The 26,813-nt window shown below is 42.8% G+C and overlaps 1 protein-coding gene across 3 annotated transcripts in view; it reads right to left on the reverse strand.

The window, feature by feature from the left end:
- DOT1L (DOT1 like histone lysine methyltransferase) overlaps positions 1-26,813 on the reverse strand; it is a 604,393-nt gene that overhangs the window by 410,266 nt on the left and 167,314 nt on the right. For all 3 annotated transcript variants that reach the window (XM_033954025.1, XM_033954026.1, XM_033954024.1), the window contains exon 7: positions 15,511-15,573. In XM_033954025.1, coding sequence (XP_033809916.1) covers positions 15,511-15,573 — 63 coding nt within the window. The remainder of the gene's footprint in view (positions 1-15,510; positions 15,574-26,813) is intronic.

The raw sequence follows: 26,813 nt of genomic DNA on the forward strand, positions 1-26,813 counted from the left end.
CTCTTTACTATTTAAAATTGTAGTTCATTCCCTTTTTCCCTTACTATCATATTTAGTCTTAACGCTTCCTAATTTTTTACTGTAAGCCGCTTAGACATTTTATGATAGGCGCAATATCAAGATTGAAATAAACTTCAAAATTATATAGTGCTAATCTCAATGCTCCAAATATCCCTATATCGGCGAATAATAACAAACTTTTATTGATCATGACAGGAGTTGCCATTTAACATATTACTAATAATTGGAAAGATCATAGCAGACTTAACTTTAATGGAATTCGCTATGTCATTTATATAACATGGAGCGTTCAATAGCGGTACAAAATGGAAATTATAAAAATTTTATTAAAATATGGGAGCCATTAACATTGTTTTGTAATGAATAGATACCATTTTTTTCTTTTGAAGATGCATCATTTAAGGAAGGGAGGGGGAGGGGTTGTTTTGATAAAGTGATGAAATAAAATTACTAATAGGGATGGAGGGAGGGTAGGGTAAGGATTTCTTTTATGTTTATATAGTATAATGATAAGATTTTCAAGTGTTTAACTAAGTGTTGTTCTAATGATTCTTGTACACTTGATGAGAGGTTAAAAATGAATAAAGAAAAATAATGTTGGGAGGGAGGGGGGTTATGGGTTTATATATATACAATTGTTATTTGTCTTGTTGAATTTTTCAAGTGTTGTTTCTGAGACTATGTATGGGTTTTTTTTCTTGTACACTTGTTGAACGATTAAAAAGGAATAAAGATTTTAAAAAAAAAACGAACAACAAAATTATATAGTGCTGTATATATATATATACAAAGTTACTGCACATACAGGTATGTGCAGTAACTTTTTAGCAATTAAATCTAGATACACATTATCTTTACTCCAGCAGAATAAACTAATTTCTACTCAACCACAAGCTCCTAGTGTTCTGATCTTTCAGGACCCACAGCTCTCTGTCTCCCATGTCCAGAGGAAGCACAGAGCAACCTCACATGGAAAACAATGTGAAGTATCCCTAACTGAAAACATTCTCTTCAAAAAAGCTGTGTCATTCGCATGACACTGAAACGTAATCCCCACTTTGAATAATTAAAGTATAGAAGTGGACCATCTGTACCATGAATATTCTTATCTAACTAGACAAAGTAACAGTTATTAGTAAAAAGATAATTACCTACTTAAAAAGAAAATGATATCCTTGAGCAATTCTGTATCTAGACATGCAATAGGGTTTATCTGCTGAGATTTTTTTTTTTTTTGGGGGGGGGAGGGGGGCAGAGGGGGTTTCAGTTGGCAATTTCAATTTCCTTGTCCCTTTTTTTCCTCTCTAGGCCCTGAATGGGAATCTATTTTTGATTTAGTGTTTCATTATATTGTCTAAATATTAAAAAGAGATTAGGTTCTTACCTTAATAATATATTTTCCAGTAGATAGTAATGGTAAAGCTGAACCTTAGGGTACTCTTACCATTCTCACGAGCATACTGCAGAATGATATCATAGAAACATAGAAAAATAGAAAAATGATGGCAGAAAAGGGCCTCGGCCCATCCACTCTGCCCACAATAATGACCCAGCCCTAGCTACCTCCATGAAGAGATCCTACATGCCAATCCCATCTTTTCTTAAAATCTGGCACGCTGCTGGCCTCAATTACCTGTTGTGGAAGATTATTCCAGCGATCAACCACCCTTTCGGTGAAGAAATTTTCTGGTGTCGCCATGAAATTTCCCACTCCTGATTTTCAACGGATGCCCTCTTGTTGCCGAGGGTCCTTTAAGAAAGAAAGAGATCTTCTTCCACCTCGATACAGCCCGTGACATATTTGAACGTCTCGATCATGTCTCCCCTCTCTCTGCGTTCCTCGAGTGAGTATAACTCCAACTTACCCAGTCGTTCCTCATATGGGAGATCCTTGAGTCCTGAGATTATCCTGGTGGCCATTCGCTGAACCGACTCAACTCTCAGCACGTCTTTTTGATAATGCGGCCTCTAGAATTGTACACAGTATTTCAGATGGGGTCTCACCATGGATCTGTACAACGGCATTATGACCTCGGGCTTATGGCTGATGAAACTTCTACAGATACAGCCCATGATTTGTCTAGCCATGGATGAAGCTTTCTCCACTTAATTGCAGTCTTTATGTCTTCGCTAATGATCATCTCCCAAGTCACGTTCTGCTACAGTCCTTGTTAGGATCTCACCATTTAGGGTGTAAGTCTTGCATGGATTTTTGCCGCCAAAGTGCATGACCTTGCATTTTTTGGCATTGAAACTTAGTTGCCAAGTCTTTGACCAATGCTTCAGCAGGAGTAGGTCCTGCATCATACTGTCAGGCATTGAGCTTTTGTCGGGCACTATGCTTTCGTCTATTGTGCTTTTGTCTACTATGTTGCATAGTTTGGCGTCATCGGCGAATAATGTAATTTTACCTCGAAGCCCCTCAGCCAAGTCTCTTACGAAGATGTTAAATAGGATCGGGCCCAAGACCGAGCCCTGCGGCATTCCGCTTATCACCTCCATCGTATCGGAGAGGGTACCGTTTACCACTACCCTCTGAAGTCTACCTCTAAGCCAGTCCTTAACCCATGCGGTTAACGATTCACCCAATCCCATCGAGCCCATCTTGCTCAATAACCTGTGGTGCGGGACGCTATCAAACGCTTTGCTGAAGTCTAAGTACACGATGTCCATGGACTCCCCTATATCCAGCTTTCTTGTTACCCAGTCAAAGAAGCTGATCAGATTTGATTGACAGGACCTTCCCTTCGTAAAAACCATGTTGATGGGGATCTCGTAGATTCTCCTCGTTTAGGATCATATCTAATTGGCGTTTGATTAGTGTTTCCATAAGTTTACTCACTATCGATGTGAGACTCACCGGTCTATAATTCTCAGCCTCCATCCTGCATCCCTTTTTGTGGAGTGGAATGATGGCCGTTTTCCAATCCAACGGGACTCTTCCTGTACTTAGAGAAATATTGAAGAGCGTGGATAATGGCTCCGCCAGGACGTCACTCAACTCCCTGAGCACCCTAGGGTGTAGTTTGTCCGGTCCCATAGCTTTAGCTCATCGTAGACACTGCTGGGCGTAAACACGAAATTTCAAAACGGGTCTTCTGAGCTTTCCCTTGTCGGCAGCTGAGGGCTGGATCCTGGTGCCTCGCAAGTGAAGACCGAGCAGAAGTATTCATTTAAAAGTTTGGCTTTATCGGAGTCCGATTCTACATAGTTCCTGTCGGATTTCCTAAGGTGTACTATCCCATCTGTTTCTTTTTCTGTCACTAATATACCTGAAGAAGGATTTATCACCCTTCTTGATGTTCTTTGCAAGGTTCTCCTCCATTCGGAGTTTGGCCTCTCTGACTGCCGTTTTGACCACTTTTGACTTGGCCAGATAGTCTTCCTTGGATTCTTGCTTCTCTGATTGTTTGTAGAAGATGAATGCTCTTTTCTTCTTTTTTATGAGGTCTGAGATCTCCACAGAGAACCACTGTGGTCTGTTCTTTCTTCGCCGTTTACTTACTGATTTTACGTAGCGGTTGGTTGCTTCGTGTATGGTTGATTTCAGAGTTGACCACAGTACCTCTACATTATCTCTTTCGGCTTGGTTTAGCAGTGCCTGATGGACGAAATCTCCCATGCTTTCGAAGTTTGTGCCCTTAAAGTTGAGGACCTTGGTTGATGTGCTTGACTTAGTGAAACCTTTCCCGAGGTTGAACCATATCATGTTGTGGTCACTGGAGGCCAACGTATCGCCTACTGAGACCTCTGTGACACTTTCTCCGTTGGTGAGTATTACGTCCAGTATCGCCCGATCCCTGGTGGGCTCTAATACCATTTGTCTGAGTCTTGCTCCCTTTATAGAGGTTAATAGCTTCCTGCTGCCGCTAGTCGTAGCGGAAAGTTTGTTCCAATCCACATCCGGCATATTGAAGTCTCCTAACAATACTGTGTCTCCACGCAAAGTGATATTCTCTATGTCTTCGACTAATTCTATATCCATGTCATCCTGTTGTCTTGGAGGTCTGTATGCTACGCCAAGATACAGGCATTTGTCCTTCCCCCTGGCCAAATTCACCCAGAGGGATTCTCCGGTGCACTTGACATCTGCGATTTTGGTAACTTTGATGTCCCCTTTAGTGTATAGTGCTACCTCCCCCCCCCCTCCCATTTTGCCCTCTCTGTCCCGACGAAGTAAGTTGTATCCCGGTATAGCCATATCCCACCCATGGGAGTCTGTGAACCAAGTCTCGGATATTGCCACATCTAGGTCGGCGTTCCTCATTTCCGTCTCTAATTCCAGAATCTTATTGCCCAAACTGTGGGCAAGGTTCTCATCTGCTCATATAACTTTATAACAGTCAATAATGAAACTGTAATGTATAAATGAACAAACATTACAACTGAACAGTAAAACACATCAAATAAAAGCAGAGCTCAATTATCTCTTTAGATTCTGAACCTATAGTCCTACTGACAGAGAAGTCTTAGCTATGAAAAGGACCATGAAGCTTAAGACAGAAACAGGCACATTAGAAATTACCGGGCCGAGGTAGGGGGTTCAGCATGCCATTCTTATCTACTGGAAAAGATATTATCAAGGTAAGAACCTAATCTCTTTTTCCAGTTCAATAGGAATGGTATGCTGAACTTTAGGGATTCACCTAAGCAGTCCCTGAAGTCCCAAGTGGGAGAGATATGCCTGCTCTCAGTACTGAGGATCCAAAAGCAGAATCCACTTGCGCTGCCAAATCTACCCTATAACATTTAGTGAAAGTGTGTAGGGAAAACCATGCCGCAGATGTACACATCTCTTCCAGAGTTCTCTCCCTTGATTCCGCCCAAGAGGAGGCTATTCTTCTGGTCGAATGTGCTTTCAACAACACCGGCAGTTAGCTGCAGACAATGTAGGAGGAGGAAATCGCTGCTGAATCCACCAGGAAATGGTGGCCTTGGAGGCTGGTCTGCTTTGGATTGACTTGATTGGGACAAAGAGATGGTCCAATACACAAAACTTAGTCACTTCCAGGAAACGCAAGAGAACTCTGCGGGCATCCAGCAGCTTTAAAGTCTTGTTTTTCTTCTTAGAGCCTGCAGGTTAAAAGGCTGGTAGCATGACTTCCTGGTTGATGTGAAATGCTGAAACAACCTTTGGTAAAAAGGAAGGTACTATACGCAAGATTGTATTTATTTATTTGTAGTATTTATATACCACTTATAGTCTAAGTGGTTTACATTCAGGTACTCAAGCATTTTCCCTCTCTGTCCTGGCAGGCTCACATTCTATCTAATATACTTGGGGCAATGGGGTATTAAGTGACTTGCCCAGATCACATCCGTTTTTATGATTCTCAGAAACAGTTCCCTGCACAACAAAGCTTGCAATTCTGACACTCTTCTGGCCGAGGAAATTGCAGCTAGGAGCAAACATCACTTTGATCGTGAGATCTATGAAAGAAGTTGATCGCAGTCATTTTGTATTCACATCATCTTCAGCAAAGTGTCCCTTGAAGAAGGCGTCTTCTAAATGCCGAAACTAGGATCTTTGTTGGGACTTATTGTTTTGAATAAGGGATTTACTGTTTTGAACAAAGATCCATTTCAGTTGTTTCAGACATCTCCCTTGTCTTTCTTTGTTGTTTTTGCCTATATCCTAAGACAAGGTGCTCTTCTGTTTTGCCTGCTTACTCTGTTAAACTGCATAAATCTGAAAAGTTTACGACGAGCGGTAACGTACGAGATAATGTCCCCCCGGAGGACTACCTTGGCCGTCTCCCAAAAGAGGTCAGGAGTAGATTGATGCTGCCATAACTCTAATGTAGTGGACTGTGACACGACTCTCCAGTGCCAGTCCAGTCTGAGAATAACAGAACGAGATGCAGGCAGTCAGCCAGATGAAAATTGTTCTCTTGGAAACAGGATGCCCCAACTTGTTTGGATCAAAAGAGAGGACCAGTTGAGGAGATGTGTGATGTGGCTTTGTCCGGTCAATATAATAGACCAAAGCCCGTTTACAGTCCAAAGTTTGTAAAGCGGTTTCTCCAGCATGAGAATGAGGCTTAGGAAAAAATACTGGAGAAGAATTGACCGATTAAGATGAAATCCAGAGACAACTTTCAGAAGAAACTTTGCATGTGTATGTAGAACCATCTTGTCATGATGAAAACTGTAAAGGGTGGATCTACTACCCAGGCTTGTAAATCACTGACCCTCCTGGCAGAGTTGAGAGCAATAAAGAAAATCACTGTCCAGGTGAGAAACTTGAGATGAGCTGTGGCCATTGGTTCAAATGGTGGAAATACCACATTAAGGTCCCAGACAACAGGTGGGGAACTGTAGAGGTGGTTTCACATTGAAAAACCTGGAGATCAAAGGATGAGCAGAAAGAGGTGTTCCTGTGATTGCTGTGTGAAAAGCTGTAAGAGCGCTGAGATGGACTCTGACAGATGTAGATTTAAGACCAGAATCAGATAGATGAAGCAGAGAATCCAACACCAAATCCACTGATAAAGAAGTTGGATCGTGATGATGGAGACACCAAGAAGAGAACCTAGTCCACTTTTGTTGATAACATTGTTGAGTGGCTAGTTACCTGGATGCATCAAGAATTTGTCGAACATGCTGAGAGGGATGTAAGGTAGATGGATTCAGCCCAAGAGAACCCAAGCTGACAGGTGTAGTGATGGCAGGTTGAGATGCAGAAGAGATCCCTGACTCTGTGTAAGCAGAGTAGGAAATACTGGAAGAGGGATGGGCTCCCTGAAACTGAGTTGAAGTAGAAGGGGAGGGGGGGGAACCAATGTTGCCTGGGCCATCATGGAGTAATGAGAATCATGGTGGCTGCTTTGCTCTTGAGCTTGAACAGAGCTTTCAAGATGAGAGGAATTGGCAAAAATGCATATAGACATAGGCCTGTCCAATCCTAGAGAAAGGCATCTGCTTCCAGGCAGAGAGGAGAGTAAAGCTCGGAGCAAAACTGGTGATTGTGAAGAGCCGTAAACAAGTCCACTTGGGGGGGGGGGGAGTCCTATTGAGCAAAGATGTACTGGAGAGCTGAAAGTCCCTTTGTGAGGCTGAAGAATTCTGCTAAGGTTGTCTGCTATGTAATAATTTTCCCCTTAAAAGTAGAGTTTTAGATGCAAATGGTTGCCCAAGTCCAGAACTTATGGGCCTCCTGATATAACAGGAGAGAGCCCATGCCTCCTTGTTTGATGATGCAGTACATCACTACTTGATTGTGCAAAGGAGGAAGACTTGGGACCAGAGAAGATGATGGAACACCTTGAGGACATAAAAAAAAAAATCACTCTGAAGTGAAATATCTGCTTCTTGACGTCCAAATACCCTGAGTCTGAAGATCATCCATATGAAACCCCCCCCCCCCATACACACACACACCAAGCATAAGGGGATGCATCCGTCGTGATGACCTTGTGATGAGGGGGTAAGTGGAAAGGGAAAGACAGAGTCTTGCTAGTAGTGCTCCAGGACACAGGAAAGTCAGGTGACCTGAAAACCTTCACGTGCCATGCAAAGAAGAAAAAGTTCAGAAGAAGAAATGCTCTCATTAGAGAAAAAGGCCAAATTCTGGAGACCCTTGGCAGAATCACCGTGAAAATTGAAGTGTAGTAGTCGTACTGGAAAAGATAAATCCGAAGATGGCAGAGTGGTGGAGTCACAAACGGAAGCACTCCTTTTTAATATGAAAAAAGATGTGAGGCTTTTAGAATGGCCTGATAGTGCAAACTGTGCTAGGTGACTGAAAAGCTTAAGCACATAAAGGAAGCCCTAAGGAATGAAAGAAAAGAGGCGGCTTCCCTGAAATCCAAAAAGCAAAAACTCAGGAAGAGCAAGAATACTGCACCTGGGAGCGAAAACAACAGCAGAACCGAAAGGTATGAAAACCAATCAAAAGTGGGAAGGAGAAAAAAAAACTCCAGACCCCCTAGGAATGAATTTCTTTTTTATTATTATTATTGTAAAAAAGAAAAGAATCAAAGAAATGAAAGAAAAGAATCGAACGCGCAAGCGGGAAGGCAAAAGTTAAATGAAAAACACACGACTTCTTAGCGGAAAACTAAGAATTGAGGAGTTATGCGCCTACATTGGGTAGGAAGGCACTCGTGTATGCACGATGCGGTCAGTCGCAAACTTTCTAAAGTTCTTAAGTGCCCATACACTTTAGCAGCTATCCATACCGGGGCTCCGTGGATGACATCACCCACACGTGAGAATATGCTGCCTGCTTGTCCTGGGATAATGTTAATAATCATTTATATTCGTGTTTGGGTTTTTTTACAAAAAGGTCAAGGCACATGACTTTAAAATATGCAATGTCGCCTCAGTAACAACTATAGAAAAATAGACAAATATAGTGCAAAACATAGACAGCAGATATAAATTCTCAGAACTAGCGCTGCCCGATTCAGGAAAAAAAATATGATTCGATTTAGCCTATTAAATCAATTTTTCGATTCAATTTGATTTTCCTGCCCAATTGAGTGTTTTTTTCAAGCATCCTGGTGAGTTTATTTTATTATAATAATAATAACTTTATTTTTCTATACCGCCAACAATCAAATGACTTCTAGGCAATTTGCACAGAAGAGAAACTGGACAATCAGCGATTTTATAATAATAATAACTTTATTCTTCTATACCACCAACAATCAAATGACTTCTAGGCAGTTTACACAGAAGAGAAACTGGACAATCAGCGAAGTACAAAGTATTGAGAAAAGAAGTACAGCATGTTATTTAAAGTACAGGCAGATTAAAAGTATTGTTATTAACATTACATTAGGGATTTCTATTCCGCCATTATCTTGCAGTTCAAGACGGATTACAAAAGAATTATCCAAGATGTATTACAACAAGAACTTACAAAAAAAAAAAAAAAAAAATTGGTCATTTTCAAAAAGAGTAAGAAATGGGCAAGGTTATTTGTTTGGGGTAGTGAGAGGTGGAGTTTGAGACTTGCGGTATTATTTCTTTTTTCAGAGTTTTCTTGAAGAGTATGGTCTTTGTATGGTCTTTATAATGAGACTTCAGTTAAGAAATGAATGTATCAAATAGTGTAGTCTTAATCCCTTTTCAAAATGCGCTGTAAGATTGCTTGGTTCCGTTGATATAATTGCCCAACCAGGATTGTTGTTTATTTGCTTGGAATGCTAGAATCTTGTCCAAAAAAGACTTGTATTTACAGCCAATGATCCTGGAGTAGGTAAATAAATTGCAGTTCTTGGTTATCCTGGTAGGGTTTAATAGAACGAAATGTGGTAATAGGTAGTTAGGGATCAGTCCCCAGACCAATTTAAAACAAATACAAGATAACTTAAATATTACTTGTGCTTCAGCTTGGCAACCAGTGTAATAATCGATAATAGGTACTGGCGTGATCATTTTTCCTTAGCCCAAATATCAGGCGGACAGCCGTACTTTGCACTATTCTTATTTTTCTCAATAGTTTATTTCGTGCTCCCATACAGTGGCGTACCAAGGGGAGGGAAGGGGGGCGGTCCGCCCCGGGTGAACGGCCCAAGGGGGTGCACAGCTGGCCACTCACCGGGGAATAGGCTGCTGCCGGGGAGAGGCTACCATTGCCGTCAACAGAAAGAAGCCGGCGCCGAGTTCTCCTTCCCTGCGAGCCGACCAACTCTAGCCATCCGACGTCAATTCTGACGTCGGAGAAGACGTTCTGGGCCAGCCAATCGCTGTATGGCTGGCCCAGAACGTCCTCTCTAACATTAGAATTAACGTTGGGCAGTCAGAGTTGGTCGACGGGAAAAAAAGCCGGGCGAATTCGGCGCCGGCCTGTTTCTGATGGCCAGTGGCAGCATTTCCCCGGCGGTGGTGGCATGGGGGAGGGCAGGGAGAAAGAAAGAAAGGGGGGGCAGGGAGAAAGAAAGAAAGAAAGGGGGCAGGGTAAAAGAAAGAAAAAATTGGGGCATGGGGGAGAGAGAGAGAAAGACAGACATAGAGAAAGAAAGGGGGCATGGAGAGAGAAAGAAAGAAGGGGGCAGGGTGAAAGAAAGAAAGAAATGGGGCACAGAAAGAGAGAGAGAGAAAGACAGACATACAGAAAGAAAGGGGGCATGGAGAGAGAAAGAAAGAAGGGGACAGGATGAAACAAAGAAAAAGTTGGGGGAAGGAATGAGGTCTGGAGTAGAGGAAGCATACAGGAGGCTGAAAGAAGGGAAGAAATATTGGATGCACAGTCAGAAGAATAAAGTGCAACCAGAGACTGATGAAATTGCCAAAGGTAGGAAAAATGATTTTATTTTCAATTTAGTGATCAAAATGTGTCCGTTTTGAGAATTTATATATGCTGTCTATATTTTGCACTATGGGCCCCTTTTACTAAACTGCAATAGCAGTTTTTAGCGCAGGGAGCCTATGAGTGTTGAGAGCAGCGTGGGGCATTCAGCGCAGCTCCCTGCGCTAAAAAATGCTATCGCGGTTTAGTAAAAAGGGAGGGGATATATTTGTCTATTTTTGTATAGTTGTTACTGAGGTGACATTGCATAAAGTCATCTGCCTTGACCTCTTTGAAAACCTGCGGAATATAAATGATAATTAACATTTTCTCTGCGTACAGTGTGCTTTGTGTTTTTAAAACTTTATTGTTGGTAGATCATTTTGACTTGGCCACGAAGGTAAGGGGGAGGGAGGGAGGGGAGCTGCTGAAAGACATCTAGTAATCCTTGCAGGCTTGACTGTGCAGGGAATTATTTTTGTAAAATCATGTTTGTTATGTGACTGGCATTATTTAGACTTTAATTTTTATGAATGAATAGAATGAAAATGATATAAAATTACTTGCTTGTTTTTATGTGCGTGCGCTGAAGGAAAGTGGAGAGAGAGTGGGCTGAGGACGCTGAAGGGAAATGGGGAAGAGAGAGTGGGGAGAAGACGCTGATTTATAAATTGACAATTGTACAGAATATTGTTTCTTTTTATACTTTAATATAATAAATTCAATATACAGTGGTGCCTCGCATAAAGAACGCCTCGCACAGCGAACTTCATGTCATGATTCATACAACGAACTTCGTTTCACACAACGAAGTCGCCCGAGCTTCCACGATCGCTGCCGATGTATTGCATCCTTCCACGCAGGCACTGCAGGCAGTCGTTAGTCACTGCGCTTAACGCGTTTCACATAACGAACTTTTCGCATAACAAACTTGCTCCTGGAACGAATTAAGTTCGTTGTGTGAGGCACCACTGTAAAACAATTCAAGGCTTGTGTGGATGGAATCAGGTGGTTTGTGGGGATGAGGACCGAGTTTACGGGGATTAATCCAATAAAATGGTATTTTCTTATTTCTCATTATTTGTTTTATTTTTATTTGTTAATTTGTAAAGTGGTGATTGTTATGTATCAGTTTTTTCATATTTACATCTACTGTCTTTATATTTTGCACAATATTAGAGGACATGTATTACTGTTTTTGTGGTGTTGTGGTGTTGCATTGTATGCAGAGTTTGGTTTCTTGGCAGTTCAGTTTAACTTTTGTCTACATATTTCTATTTTTAGTTTGTGATTATTCCATATTGGGCGAGGGTGTATCTGTCTGTGTGTATGAAAGGGACATGGCTTTCTGATAGCATCGACTGTACAGGATCAATTGACTGTGCAGGATCTGGTTTGTTTAGTTTTACAATGTGTTCTAGTGCTCACTGCAGTGTTTAAGATGCTGCCTTTTCCTAGGTACACTCTTGTTGTGCTATATGTAGATTGTTACTAAAAATCATATTTTTCATATAGATGGGGGGGTGTCAAAAAATGATGGGCCCCGGGTGTCACATATGCTAGGTACGCCACTGCTCCCAGATACACTATGTTGCAATAGTTCAGTATAGATAATACTAGTGCTTGTACCAATAGTCTAAAGGATGGAGGGTCAAAATAATTTTGATGGTTTTTAATTTCCATAGGGCAAAAAAGCATTTTTTTACCACTAAATTTGTGTGTTCTACCATTGTTAGGTGGGAGTCTAAAGTGACTCCTAAAATTTTTGAAATTGGGTAATCATGACCGTTTAAATGAAGCAATTGTGCAGTTATTTTATCGTTTGGGTTTGCTAGAAAGATTTTTGCCTTTTCTGTATTTAATTTCAGTCTGAAATTGGTTGTCCATTGTTCTATTTCGGTCATAATTTGAGAGATTTGTTCTAAAATTTCATTAATTATGTTGTTTAGAGCAGTGATTCCCAACCCTGTCCTGGAGGAACACCAGGCCAATTGGGTTTTCAGGCTAGCCCTAATGAATATGCATGAAATTTTCATGCCTATCACTTCCATCATATGCAAATCTCTCTCATGCATATTCATTAGGGCTAGCCTGAAAACCCGATTGGCCTGGTGTTCCTCCAGAACAGGGTTGGGAATCACTGGTTTAGAGGAAGTAAAATGGAGATATCATCTGCATATATGTAAAAGTGTAAGTTCAACTTCTGTAGTAGATGTCCTAGGGGTGAAATGTAGATGTTAAACAATGTGGGAGATAACGGGGAACCTTATGGTACTCCAGATGGATTACTCCATGTATGAAAGTATTTTCCTTCGCTAATCACTCGATAGGTTCTTTTTGTCAGGAAACCCTGAAACCAATTCCAGACTCTTTCCGAGAGTCCCACTGCATCCAGGGAATGAAGCATTGTTTTGTGGTCAACCAAGTCGAAGCGCTGCTAAAGTCCAGCTGTAAGATTAAGGCGCTAGTGCCTGTGCTAAAAAGACCATACAAGTGGTTTAAAATTGAAGCTATAAACTGTCTCTGTGCTAAAACCTTTCCTAAATCCTGATTGGTGTTCATTGAGGATATTGAATTTGTCTAAGTATTTCTCTTCTCTTATAGCCTTTTCACCCCCTTTGCCCTCTCCTATCCACACTGGCGCTGTGGTGGCAACAAAATAAACAAACTTTTCCTCTCTCTGTTAAATCCTAGCTCACGTTTGCTGTCTAACACCAGCTCTGCAGGATACACATTTCAAATCTGACATATTGTAATCACAAAACAGAATAAAATTATTTTTTCTACTTTTTGTGTCTGGTCATTATTCAAATCATGTTGGTCCCACACTCTGGTTGTCTTCTGATAACTTTCTTGCCAGGGTCTCCTGCCCATTTGTCGTTTTCTTCTTTCTCGGTGCTAACCATCCATCTTCCATCTCTGTCCTCCCCTTCCGTTTCCCTTCCCTGGAGGACTGGCATCTTTCCTTTTTTTGTCTCCATCCCCACAGATGCAGCGATGGACCCCACCATCTGCAGATCCACCCTCTCTCATTTTCTTAACTATCCTTTCATCCAAAATCTCTCCCTCCTTCCCAACTACTCCACAGCGGGATTGCGTCCTTTCCTCCGGCAGGGGACCACCGGGAAGGCCTCAAGGCACTGAAGATACCGAGAAAATGAACTTTAAATGGAAAAAAATAAGAAAAAGAAGCATTGCAACTGTTCAGATTGAACACCTAGGCCCTGATTCTCTAAAAGTGCGTCCCGATTTTAGGCGATTTGAGGCGTCCTACAGCTGTCTAATCAGCCAATCGGGATGCACGTTTTAAAAAAAAAAATGCTCCCCAGGCAGGCCGCCTATATTGAAGGCGAGGCCCGCAAGACACCTAGGCCCTGATTCTGTATAGGACGCCCGGGAGAGGCGTCCTATTCAGAATCGGCCTAAACTAAACCCCGATTCTGTAACCGGCGTCCATGTTACAGACGCGGGTTAAAGAATCGGGTTAGATTAGACACGGCCCGCTACACTTATCGCGGCAAGGGATCTCTCTGCCGCTATAAGTATAGTGGGCCATGGCCCCCTGGCCAATCACTGGCAGGAGGGTGCCCAAACCCTCCTTCCCGAAGACGCACCCCCCTCCCCGACACTACCGACCGCCCCCCCCCCCCGACACTACCGACCGCCCCCCCCCCCACCCCGACATTACCAATCCCACCCCGACAATATCGGTCACTGGCAGGAGGGTGCCCAATCCCTCCTGCCCGAAGATGCACACACCCCCCCCGGCGCTAACAACCCCCACTCCACCAAACCTGTTCTTACAGATGGGTCTTGCACGTCGAGCAAGCAGGCACGCCTCGTCGAAATGAGGCGGGCCCGCCCCTTCCCGGCCCATCCCGCCGAAGCCTAAGGCCTGATTGGCCCAGGCTCTAGAAGCCTGGATCAATCAGGCCTTAGGAATAGCAGGTCCGCCCTTCCATACTAAGTCTAAGGTCTGATTGGCCAATCAGGCCTTAGATTAAGTGGGGATGGGCGGACCCGCTATGCCTAAGGCCTGATTGGTCCAGGCTTCTAGAGCCTGGGCCAATCAGGCCTTAGGCTTCGGCGGGATGGGCCGGGAAGGGGCGGGCCCGCCTCATTTCGACGAGGCGTGCCTGCTTGCTCGACATGCAAGACCCATCTGTAAGAACAGGTTTGGTGGAGTGGGGGTTGTTAGCGCCGGGGGGGGGGTGCGTCTTCGGTCAGGAGGGATTGGGCACCCTCCTGCCAGCGATCGGTAATGTCGGGGGGGGGGGGGCGGTCGGTAGTGTCGGGGGGGGGCGGTCGGTAGTGTCGGGGAGGGGGGTGCGTCTTCGGGCAGGAGGGTTTGGGCACCCTCCTGCCAGTGATCGGTCAGGGGCCACGGTCCGCTATACTTATAGCGGCAGAGAGATCCCTTGCCGCGATAAGTATAGCGGCCGCATCTACTTACAATGTAGACCAGCATTTTGCTGGCCTACATTTTTAAGCTTCTCATCTACTAGGGAGACACGTAGGGCCGCCTAGGTTCAGCCTAAGGCCCGCCTAAGGCCCTAAGACGAGCTTAGGCATCTTGCGGGTCTCCCTAGGCTCCCGGAGGCGCCTTCAGGCCTGCCTGGGGAGCATTTTTTTTTTTTTAAATGTGCATCCCGATTGGCTGATTAGACAGCTGTAGGACGTCTACAGCTGCCTAAAATCGGGACGCACTTTTAGAGAATCAGGGCCTAGTGTATGGAACACCTAGGGCTCCTTTTACTAAGGTGCGCTAGCGTTTTTAGCGCATGCACAAAATTACCGCACGCTAAACCGCGTGGTACGCTTCTAGAATAACGCCAGCTCAATGCTGGCTTTAAGGTTTAGTGCGCGTTATTCTATGTGTTAAGGCCCTAACGCACCTTAGCAAAAGGAGCCCCTAGTGTATGGAATCCAGAAGGGACATAAGAGAAGTGGCAAAATAGTGCAAGGACATAAAATCACCCCTTTTTTTTACCACTCATTTTCCAGCAAGCAAACAGATGTACCTCAGTTAAAAACATACAGCTCTCAAAGGCCAAAAAAAAAAGACATAAATCAAGAAATACCTTTGGCACACTTTAAAGTGCCAAACCCTCTCAGTGAAACAAGGCTCTCAAGTTCATGGTGTTCAAAGATGCCTTCCTTGCAATCTGTAATGTTCAAGGCATCTAGCACAGCACATATGTTGCTAGCACCAACACATTTAAGTTGCACTAAGCCTCTTGAAGTTCACTTACTGTATATTCTCCATGCTTCTTCCCATACCATTTCATCCATTTTCTGAACTCTTTATCCATGGTCTATAAGAGAGATCAACAGAACAAACTGTGACATCACATACTGCAATGAGATTAAAAAAAAAAAAAAGTCCCTCATCATTGCTTTGTATTGACTGAAGTGTGGCATGTTTGGGAAATGGGTTGACCTAGAGGTTAGAACTAAATACAGAGCACTAGAATTGCCTGGACTTTACTGCACAGGTTTATGTGTTCAATCCTGGAATAAGCAGATATGGATAGAAATTGTAAATAGATTTGACAGCTTATTTTATATTTTGTTTTACTTAGATGGTAATAGATCTCAATCAAATGTTTCTTCTCCTTTCCAGTGCAGACAATTACCCATAACACTGCCAACAAACAAGAGGCAAGTTTGTTGGAGATAAGGCTAGTCTTTTTGTTTTGGTCCATTGTGACACCCAAGATTTGACTGCTATTTCCTTACAAACATACATACATACATATATACAGTAGACTCTCAGTTATCCGGCACCCAAGGGGATTAGTAGATGCCAGATAAATGTGGTTTCTGGTTGCTTGAGAGTTACTATTTAAAAAAAGGTCTAACTACTATGATACTATACCCCAGTGGTTCCCAAACTTTTTCTGTTCACGGCTCACTAAAAGTTTCAAAGTTTTTCCATAGCTCCCCAGGTCAAACAATCATTCTGTAATCTAACACATATCTGATAGTTGTTAGGCTTGAGACGATGATTAATTTAACAAATTAAAACAACTTATTATAAAGGTTATCACAATAATCTTGAATTATTTATTTGAAAACAATTCAACGAATATAAAAAATAATCACAAAAAAATAGTTAGAACTAGTGAGATAGATGAGCTTGCTGTTCATTACAAATCTTCTCAAACCTCAGAACCATATTTGATACAGCCAATCTCATTTCTTGTTCCTCACTGATTTTTGCTCAGTATTTGCTTTTTATCACAGCGAGCGCCGAAAACCCAACCTTGCATAAATAGGATGTCACAAACGGAATTAAGATTCTCTGTACTCTAATGCTTAACAGCGGATATTCATCTTTTACTGAACACCAAAATTCTGTAAATATCCATGCTGCTAAATCGTGTCTTGAGCGAATTGTTGCAAGACAGCTCAATGAGATTTTCTTCTGAAGAAATTCGCTTGGATTTAGGATCTCTTCAGAGCCAAACCTCCAGCTAACTTTACTTCTGAAGGTTAGCTGGAGGTTTGCTCTGAAGAGATCCTAAATCCAAGCGAATTTCGTAGGATCATCCTCTTGAAAATATTTTTCAAACCATTTGTTACTTTGTGATAGGTGATCATCAAAAACTGATTTTATATTGTCAGACAAAACAATTTCATTGATGAACAAAGGGGAAAACAATGTTTGCCACCATCTTCATGCATTTTTCTCCACCATAATTGTAATTTTATTTTTTTTGAAAGCTGAAATCTTCTTGATCAATTTCACCTCCTTGCAAGGAGAGATTCAGCATAATTAACTTTTCAAAAATATCACACAAGTATGCCAGTTTCATCAAAAACTCTGTCTCTTCAAGAAAAATTTAGAATTCTTGTCGTAATTGAAATATATGGGCCAACATATTGCCACAAAAAAGCCAGTGTGAGTGGCAGTAGTATAACAAAGACATGTTTTCAGCTCCGATATCGTCACACAATTTTGAGAAATTGTGCTTTTACTGGGCAAATTTTTATAAAGTTTACCACATCCACCACGTGTACTAGGACCAAATGCTTTGATGCGAGTACTTCTCTATGTATTATACAATGGGTCCACATTGCAGCCAGAGTTTTCTTTTGAATAAGTGCTTATAATCCTCTATAAAGGCCTGTCATCGAACTAACCCAAAACATTTTTTCCCACTATAAATTATTTTTGCTCCATAAGACACACTTTTTCCCCCCCAAAAAAGTGGGTGGAAAAAGGGATGCGTCCTATGGAGCGAATACCCAAATCCCCCCTTCCGTTACCTTATTTAGACTACCGCCACTGCTCACCCCTCGCTGCTGCTGGTGGTTGCTCACTGCCACGGAAAGTAGAGGAAGGGAAAGGCCAGGTGAGTGCAGCAATTGCTTGCTGCCGGCCCAGAAGCCTTACCCAAGATGTCAATTCTGACATTGGCGAGAAGGTCCGGGCCATCCATTGGCTGGCCCGGACCTCCTCACCGACATCAGAATTGACGTCAGGAGTAAGGCTTCTGGGCCGGCGTGCAATTGCCATCTGCACCTGCCTGACCCTTCCTAGTAAGTAGCAACATCTTCTGTTTCAGGTGCCGCGCTGAGCCAGGAGTCCCCCACCCCACCCGCTGCTGCTGCTTCGTCGACGTCAGGGGTAAGGCTTCTGGACTAGCTGCATGCAATCGCTGCACCTGCCTGGCCCTTCCTAGCAACATCTTCTGTTATAGGTGCCACGCTGCTGAGCCAGGAGTCCTCGCAGTAGCTGGAGGTAATTAAATTGGGCGGGCAGGCAGGCTTGGGGGGCGGCGGAAGAGGACAGAAGCTGGAAGGCAGTGAGGGGAACAGGAGGGAGAGAGGAAGGGACAATTGTTGGGCCTGAGTTAGGGGGAGAGGGAAGAGGACAAAGACTGGAAGGCAGTGAGGGGAACATAGGAGGGAGGGAGGAAGGGACAATTGTCAATTGTTGGGCCTGAGAAGAAAATAAATAAATAAATCACCAGACAATGGGCGGAGGAAGAGGACAAAGGCTGGGAGGCATTGAGGGGGACATAGGAAGGAATGAGGGAGGAAGGGACAATTGTTGGGCCTGAAGAAGGAAAGAAAGAAATCATCAAACAATAAAGGTAGGAAAAATGATTTTATTTTCAATTTAGTGATCAAAATATGTCAGTTTTGAGAATTTATATCTGCTGTGTATATTTTGCACTATATTTGTCTATTTTTCTATAGTTGTTACTTAGGTGACATTGCATATTTTAAAAAGTTATCTGCCTTGAAATCTGTCCCCTGTCCCTGCCTGCTCTATGCCTGTCCCTGCCCACCACTAGACCATCAGAGGGGGGACAGTGTACAGAGCCTGGCAGGGAAGGGGACAGGGTGCAGAGCCTGGCAAGGAGTGTGGGGTTGGGTGCAGAGCTGGCAGGGAGAATTTGGTTCAGGGTGCGTCTTATGGTCAGGTGCGTCTTATGGAGCAAAAAATATGGTATATTTAGGATCTTAAACAAGTCCTGAGCCTTTGCACTTGCAGTGATTTATTTTTTATTTTTATTTTTTTTACAAAAAAAGAAGTTCTTCCACAATGGCATTTCCATCTACAAAATATATCTAACAAATCAAATGTGCATCCTTATTTTTATCCATGGTCACATCCAACTGCAAGCCAAATTCCCTTTCTTTTAGTTTTTCAATCAATTGGTCACTGATGTCTTCTGACATATTATGTTGAATTCTCCGACTGATAGTATTATTAGATAAAGGTACATTTGAATGTACTTTCCCAGCAGATTTGCCGATCATAATGTTCACCATATCTATAGCAGCAGGCAGAATCAGTTGTTCCGCAATGGTAAGGGGTTTTTTTTTTGGGGGGGGGGGGTTTACAATTAGCAACACTACATGCAACCTTGTATGAGGTTAGCAGAACATTATTTGGTATGGACAAATGCCAAGAAAATGTACCTTGCTGTCCTTTTAATTCTTCTAATTTTCTGTTAAAGAAGTCATGAGTTTTATTAATTGAGTTTGATTAGTTTCTAAATGACGCTTCAGTTTACTTGAAAGCATATAGTCTGGCGCCAAAATTTTCAAACATATTACACATTGTGGTCTTTCTTTTCTGTTAATATTTGTTGACGTGAAGCCAAAGACCAAGATAACTATCGTCATATTTACGATATTTTCGCTTTTTTGCACACCCGCTACTCGTTTGTGGTGCATGATCTTCGATTTGTGCTGTCGTATACTTATTAAAAACGTGTCCATTTTTAGGGTTCTGAAACAAATTTTAAAAATTATGTTGATCAGAACTTGGCACACAAAAAGATGATTACTCAACGACAATATATGAGTAAAATACTTACAGTATTATTATTTTACCAGTAAAGTGATAAATACTAGTATAACAGCTAGCTGAGTTTGCTCCAACAATCCACTGATTACAGTACTTGCATTCAAAGAGTTCACTAGTCATGCACAAATCCACTAGGCATGCGTATTAGTCATATGCATAGTGTCTCCCCCATGGTGATTACATTCACACGATAACAGAAAACAAACTGTTTTACCGGTCATAAACATCAAAACAGTAACTATGAATAACCTGAAGATTCAGTTGTAGTATTTTTATTTCTATTTTTTTTTTTAATTTCTCAAGGTTGTAAAATATGTCTAATATAAGAATAATCTGTGACTCCCCAGTATGTTAGTCATGGCTCCCCAGGGAGTCGAGGCTCACAACTTGGGAACTGCTGCTATACCTTTCTGGTCTGAGTCACTCACTTTCAATCATACCCCCACTTGTAGGTCTAGCATCTGTTCCTCCCTTCCCACCCTCTTTTCTGTACTGGGTTACTTTGTCTCCCCCCCCCCCATGCCCCCCCCCAGATACCCACTTATGGGTCCAGCATCCACCCATCTTCCCTCCCCTTTGCCCTGCAAGTCGGACATCCATGTGTCCCCCCCCCCTCGATTTGGCCTCTGACGGAGCCCCTTTTCACTCTATAGAGCAGGTAATTCTTATACCTGCAGCTCTCCCGACGCAGCAGCAGCAGTCAGTCAGCAGAAGCAGCACTGTATAAAGGCTTTCAGTCAACCCCAGCAGGGCCTTTCCTCTACCACGTCAGAAATAACGCAGCAGAGGAAAAGCCCTGCTGGTGCTGGCCACTAGCAGCCTGTTTACAGCACTGCCTCTGCCGACCCGCTGCCACTTCAGAAGCTGGAGGAAGTGAGGAAAGGGGTTGTCGGGTCAGGATCAGCAGCCGCTGTTGCTTTGGGGGGGAGGAAGGGAGGGGGTTGTAGGGTCAAGACCGGTTGCCGCTGCTGCTTTGGGAGCTGGAGGAAGGGAGGGAGACGGGTTGTCGGGTCAGGACTGGCTGCCGCTACTGTTCAGGGGCTGGAGGGAGGGATTTTTTTGCCGTCTAGTTGAAAGTGCCACTTGGTTGAGTACCAGTTAACTGGAATTCTACTGTATTTGTTTTAAATGTTGAAACATTGTCATTATCATTGGTTCTACTAGAAATTTTGTACCACTGACTTGGTTATGCAGGAGCACCAAAATCTCCTTCATTTTTAAGTTTCCTAGATTTTTTTTTGGGGGGAGGGGATGGAAAAGAGGGCAACGAGCTAAATATTTTCTGGGGGTCAGAAAGGAATTTTTCCCCCAATTGTTTCCATTGTGCAACATTTTAGCTATCCTTACTCTGGGCTCGCCATAAATAATTACTGAAATCTGGGTATTATGACAAAGAATAAACTTGCTGGACGAAATAATTTATTTTAAGTGTAGATTCACATGGTCTATGTGCATTGCTAGCACTGGATTTTGCATATGCCAAAATCTGAGTCAATGGCACAAAGCCACAGCTATCCAAAAAAACAAACAAAAAAAAAAACATGCTAGTTTTATATGAATGATAGCACTGTCTATGCATGAAAACCAATCCAGCAGAACAAACAATGATGTCATCAGCTTTGAGACAATTTGCTTAATTATAATAGCAATATTGCTTAGTTTTAAGGAAGAAAGGGCTGATACAAGGCTATTGGGCAACGCGTTTCAGAGCTTAACTATTCTCAGAGTGAAAAAATATTTCCTCCTACTGGTTTTAAAAGTATTTCCCTGTAACTTCATCGAGTGTCCCCCCTAGTCTTTGTAATTTTTGACAAAGTGAAAAATCGATCCTCTTGTACCCATTCTACTCCACTCAGGATTTTGTAGACTTCAATCATATCTCCCCTCAGCCGTCTCTTTTCCAAGCTGAAGAGCCCTAATCGTTTTAGTCTTTCCTTATACAAGAGAAGTTCCATCCCCTTTACCATCTTGGTCAGGAGAAGAGGTACTGCTGGACATGGGGAAGGGCCTGGGGAAGGGAGAAGGGGTACTGCTGGACATGGGGAGAGGTGATGCAAGACAAGGGGGAGGGAAAGGGAAGGGAGAAGAGGTGCTGCTAGACTTAGCAAAAGGGGAGAGGATGGGAAAGGTGCTGCACGCTAGAGGTGAGGGTGAGATGGTGCATGGGGAGAGAGCATATTAGTTGTGAGTGGAGTTGGGAGGAGGGAAGGAAAGAAAATTGTTTCAGGATGAGCGAGAATGATGAGACAAGGAGAAATGGACATGGTGTGGAGGAGAGGGAGAAATGGGGCATGGGGAGAGAACATGTCAGTGGGGTTGGGGAGAGATGGACTGGGAAGTGGGAAGGAGGGAAGGGGTGAGAAGAAAGAGAAAGCGTGCAGAAAGCAGAAAGTTTTGGACTCATAGAGAGAGGGAGAGATGAATGGGGAGAGCAGAAAGGAGGGAAAAAGAAATGTCATACTAACGGGAAGGGAGAGAGGGCAGAAAGTAAAAGGTTGGACTCATGGAGGAGAGAGAGATATTGGTTGGGGGAGGAAATGAGGACTGGAGGAGAAGAAGCGTGCAGGAGGCAGAGAGAAAGAAAAGTTGGACTTGGTGGGAAGGAGAGGAAAAATGTTGGATGTGGTAGTAGAGGGAGTGGGAGCAGCAAGGGAGGGAATGAGAGAAGGACTGTGAGAAGAGAGGGAGACATGTTGCCAATAGGGGTGGAGGAGAGAGGAAGAAAAGTTGAACTCATGGAGGGACAAAGAGAGATGTTGGTTGGGGAAGGGAATGAGGTCTGGAGGAAAGGAAGTGTGCAAAGGGCAGAAAGAAATAAATATTGGATGCACAATCAGAAAGAACTGCAACCAGTTGGATGTGATAGTAGAGGGAGTGGGAGAACTGCAATGTTGGATGTGGTAGTAGAGGGAGTGGGAGCAGCAAGGGAGGGAATGAGAGAAGGACTGTGAGAAGAGAGGGAGACATGTTGCCAATAGGGGTGGAGGAGAGAGGAAGAAAAGTTGGACTCATGGAGGGACAAAGAGAGATGTTGGTTGGGGAAGGGAATGAGGTCTGGAGGAAAGGAAGTGTGCAGAGGGCAGAAAGAAATAAATATTGGATGCACAATCAGAAAGAACTGCAACCAGAGACTCATGAAATCACCAGACAACAAAGGTAATAAAAATTATTTTATTTTCAATTTAGTGATCGAAATGCGTCAGTTTTGAGAATTTATATCTGCTTTCTATACATTACACTATATTTGTCTATTTTTCTATAAGTGACATTTCTATATAAGTGACATTGCATATTTTAAAGTCATCTGCCTTGACCTCTTTGAAAAAACCCCGAATACAAATGATAATTAACATCTTCTCTGCGTACAGTGTGCTTTGTGTTTTTTTAATTTTGTGGTTACCATTATGTTTTAATAAGATTATATTGTGAGTATATGAAAAATGGATGGAAGAAATTGCATTATTATGGGAATGGGGTCTGGTGCGGAGCTTGGGCCAAAATCAGTTGTTATCAGCGTCCAATGTTGATGTATAATTGGAGCCAACCTCCAATTGGCTGAAGAAGAGGCTGAGAAAGAGGGACAGCGGCTATGCTCTCCAAGAGCACATCAAAAAGACTGAGCATGTTTTTGAGGAGCTGTTGGTGGAGATTTTTGAGGCTGATTTTGCTTCTTCTCCTGAGGTGGATGAGGGGCAGAAGGTTTAGCATAATATCACCTCAGATATGAGGACGCAGTTTTAGATGACTGTGAAGCCGAGGGAGGCTTATTCTTTGTTCCGACCAAAGAATTCCAGTTCTTTTCATGTTGAGTCAACTTTTGCGTGGCTACTGTAGAAAGATTTATGGTATTAATAATTAGCGTAACATAAATAAGTTACGTGTCTCTTCGTTTTCTAGGGGAAAACCATAATCTCCTTACCCAAGGTTCGTTATTTTGCCAGTTTATACTAAGAATAGAGACCCAGGCTAATGAGAAATACTTTTATTATGAAAATAGAAAAATATAATTCATAAGCCAGCAGCAATAACTAATTATTATTCACAAAATATCCGAATACATATATGAAACTCAGTACATAATTATCACACAACACTTGTTAGATAAATGAGTAAACTAATCCTTACACTCTAAATAATTCCTTATAATAATAATTCCTGATTAGAAGCAAACTAAATATATCGCTTATCACCACAGGTGCTTTACGAATCCTTATCCTAAAGACAATAGGTCTCTCTCTCTAACCCAGCTGAAAAGACATATAATTCCTTATCCTCACCATCCTATTAGGCCGTAGCACAGAATCAGGTAAACTGGAAGACGTCTTCCCTCAGCTTAGCAGATATAGAAATTCTTCTGTTTAGGAACAGTCCATAAGCAACTGGAGAAGTTGTAATTTAGGTTGGCAGCAAAGGTTTCCTTGATGTGATGGAATCCAGATCTGTTTAAAGTCCGGTTTCTCTCTCTCTCTCTCAGGCAGAGAGTCACAAGAGGTAACTTTTCAGGTCTTAATTATTATAGAAAATACAGAGTAACCTATGATAAGATGCGAGTTCACTCACATCCTGGCACAGACTAAATAATAATTAGTTCGCACCTTCTATCTGGTTCTCGTCAGATGACTTCTCCGGACCAATCCAGAAACATAACGTAGATGAATAGCCTTTCTGTATAGAGTCTTGTACAGGCTATGAGACAGAGGCGCATTCGTTAGATAAGATGTATAAGAGCAATTCCTCCCCCAAGATTCACACAGGCTAAGCATGGAGGCATAGATGGATGTCCTTGACTAAAATACAATTCTGGTACATACCCAGAATGCATCAGACAGAAACAGCAAAGATGTATTCTTCTTTCTCTTCTTGCAAGGTTTTGGCTGGAATGATTTCTTGCATACAGTGGTTCAGGCTTGATGATGTCAGAGAGGCCTAACCTTCAGGTGCAAATACGGAAACACCCCTACACTACCTCGATAGAATCACCAAAGTTCTTCTCCCAAACATGGAATGTTTGCCAATCTGTCTTGGAGGTTGATGTCTATATCTGAGACTCTCAACTCATAGCTACTGACATAGCAGATGCTCTAGATCAGTGTTTTTCAACCTTTTTACACCTATGGACCGGCAGAAATAAAAGGATTATTCCATGGACCAGCATTGGTCCGTGAACCGGCAGTTGAAGAACACGGGGCTAAGTTGTGGGCCAGACCCCGCCCATCTCTACCCAATCTCCACCCCAGACCCCGCCCCCATGATAGTACTAATTGCACCTTGCAGGTCCCGTGCCTCATCTGGAAGCCTTGCCTCTGACGTTGCAATGTAGGATGCTCGTAGGAGCCGCTGCCCGTGGCTTTGTGCACTGAATCAGTTAGGAAGAGGGAGCTGGCTTGAAGATAACGCCGCATCGATCGTACCGTGGACCGGCGTTTGAAGAACACTGTTTTGGGCCTGATGCACGTGCTGGCCCTGTGGACCGGCAGGAAATTTCTGTGGACCGGTCCATGGACCGGTGGTTGAAGAACACTGCTCTAAATGAGTCCAGCCTGAGCTGCAAACGTTCCAGTTTAGCAGGAATTTGTCCAACTTTGTCTTGAATCCCTGGAGGGTATTTCCCCCTATAACAGCCTCCGGAAGAGCGTTCCAGATTTCTACCACTCTCTGGATGAAGAAGAACTTCCTTACATTTGTATGGAATCTATCCCCTTTCAACTTTAGAGAGTGCCCTCTTGTTCTCTCTACCTTGGAGAGGGTGAACAATCTGTCTTTATCTGCTAAGTCTATTCCCTTCAGTATTTTGAATGTTTCGATCATGTCCCCTCTCAGTCTCCTCTTTTCAAGGGAGAAGAGGCCTAGTGAGATTTCTGAGATGGATTAAGTCAACTTGCACCTTCTGTTATGAGATTCTATTCAATTAATGTAAATAAAAAAATAAGCAGCCAGAAGCGCTAAATGTTCTGATGCTGCTTTAATGCTCATGAGTGTCGGAGCAGCGTCAGAGCATTTAGCACTCTGGGCAATGGTAGAAACCTCTCCCGTGGCTTAGTAAAAGAGGGGAGGGGAAGGGAACCATCAAGTATTACTTGTGTCCTTTCATTTTTGTGGTCCTTTTCCTAAGCTATGGGAAAAATAGGTCTTAGTGTTCCCTTATAGATCTTTTCCGCACACTGAAGCTATAAAACCTCCAACTTTCTATTTTTTGCATTAATAGTCATACATTAATGTTGCCGTTAGCCTACGGCCATTATTTAAAATTTTCTATGGGAGCTCTTGCCAACACCTAAGACTCCTGAGTTATCTGTGCGCTAACCAGATAGCTTGCAGTAATGTAGATGCACTAATTAGTTAGTGAAGATCGCCTACTCTCTGCCCCTGACATGCCTCCTCTAAAATGTACAAAAATTATTTGGCATGCAGTTAGTGTATCACATTCTCAAATTACCACATGACACTGTAGCAGGCCCATTATTTTGCTGCATTAGGTGCACACGAGAACCTAACTGTTTAGTAAAGGACCCCTTTATTAACTGATTAGCAAGAAAATATTGCTGAACTCAAGAAGGACATGGCAATAGTTGAGAAAGTACAGAGAAGAGCAACTAAACTAATAAAGGGCATGGAGGACCTCTCATATACTGACAGACTGAAAAAGTTGGGGCTTTTCTCCCTGGAAAAGCAGAGACTTAGAGGAGACATGATAGAAACCTTCAAGATCATGAAGGGTATAGAAAAAATAGACAGGGACAGACTTTTCAAATTAAGGGGAACCACACGTACAAGGGGACACTCAGAGAAATTGAAAGGGGAGAGGTTTAGATCAAAAGCCAGGAAGTTCTTCTTCACACAGAGGGTGGTGGATACATGGAATGCGCTGCCGGAGGATGTGATAAACAGGAGCACGCTACAGGGCTTCAAAGAATCTTTGGATAGGTACTTGGAGGACAAAGGGATAGAAGGATACAGATAAGAATAGAGGTAGAGGTAAGTTATAAAATTAGTCAGGGACCACTGTTTCAGGCAATAGGCCTGATGGGCCGCCGCAGGTGCGGACCGCTGAGCAAGATGGACCTATGGTCTGCCTCAGCGGAGGCAACTCTTATGTTCTTAACTGTTTATACCTTTTACTACTACTACTATTAATGATTTCTATAGTGCTACCAGAGGCACGCAGGGCTGCACAGTGTCACAAAGAAGAAGAAACAGTCCCTGCTCGAAAGAGCTTACAATCTAAAC

This window comes from Geotrypetes seraphini, chromosome 8 (genome assembly GCF_902459505.1).
Source record: "Geotrypetes seraphini chromosome 8, aGeoSer1.1, whole genome shotgun sequence".
NCBI lineage: Eukaryota > Metazoa > Chordata > Amphibia > Gymnophiona > Dermophiidae > Geotrypetes > Geotrypetes seraphini.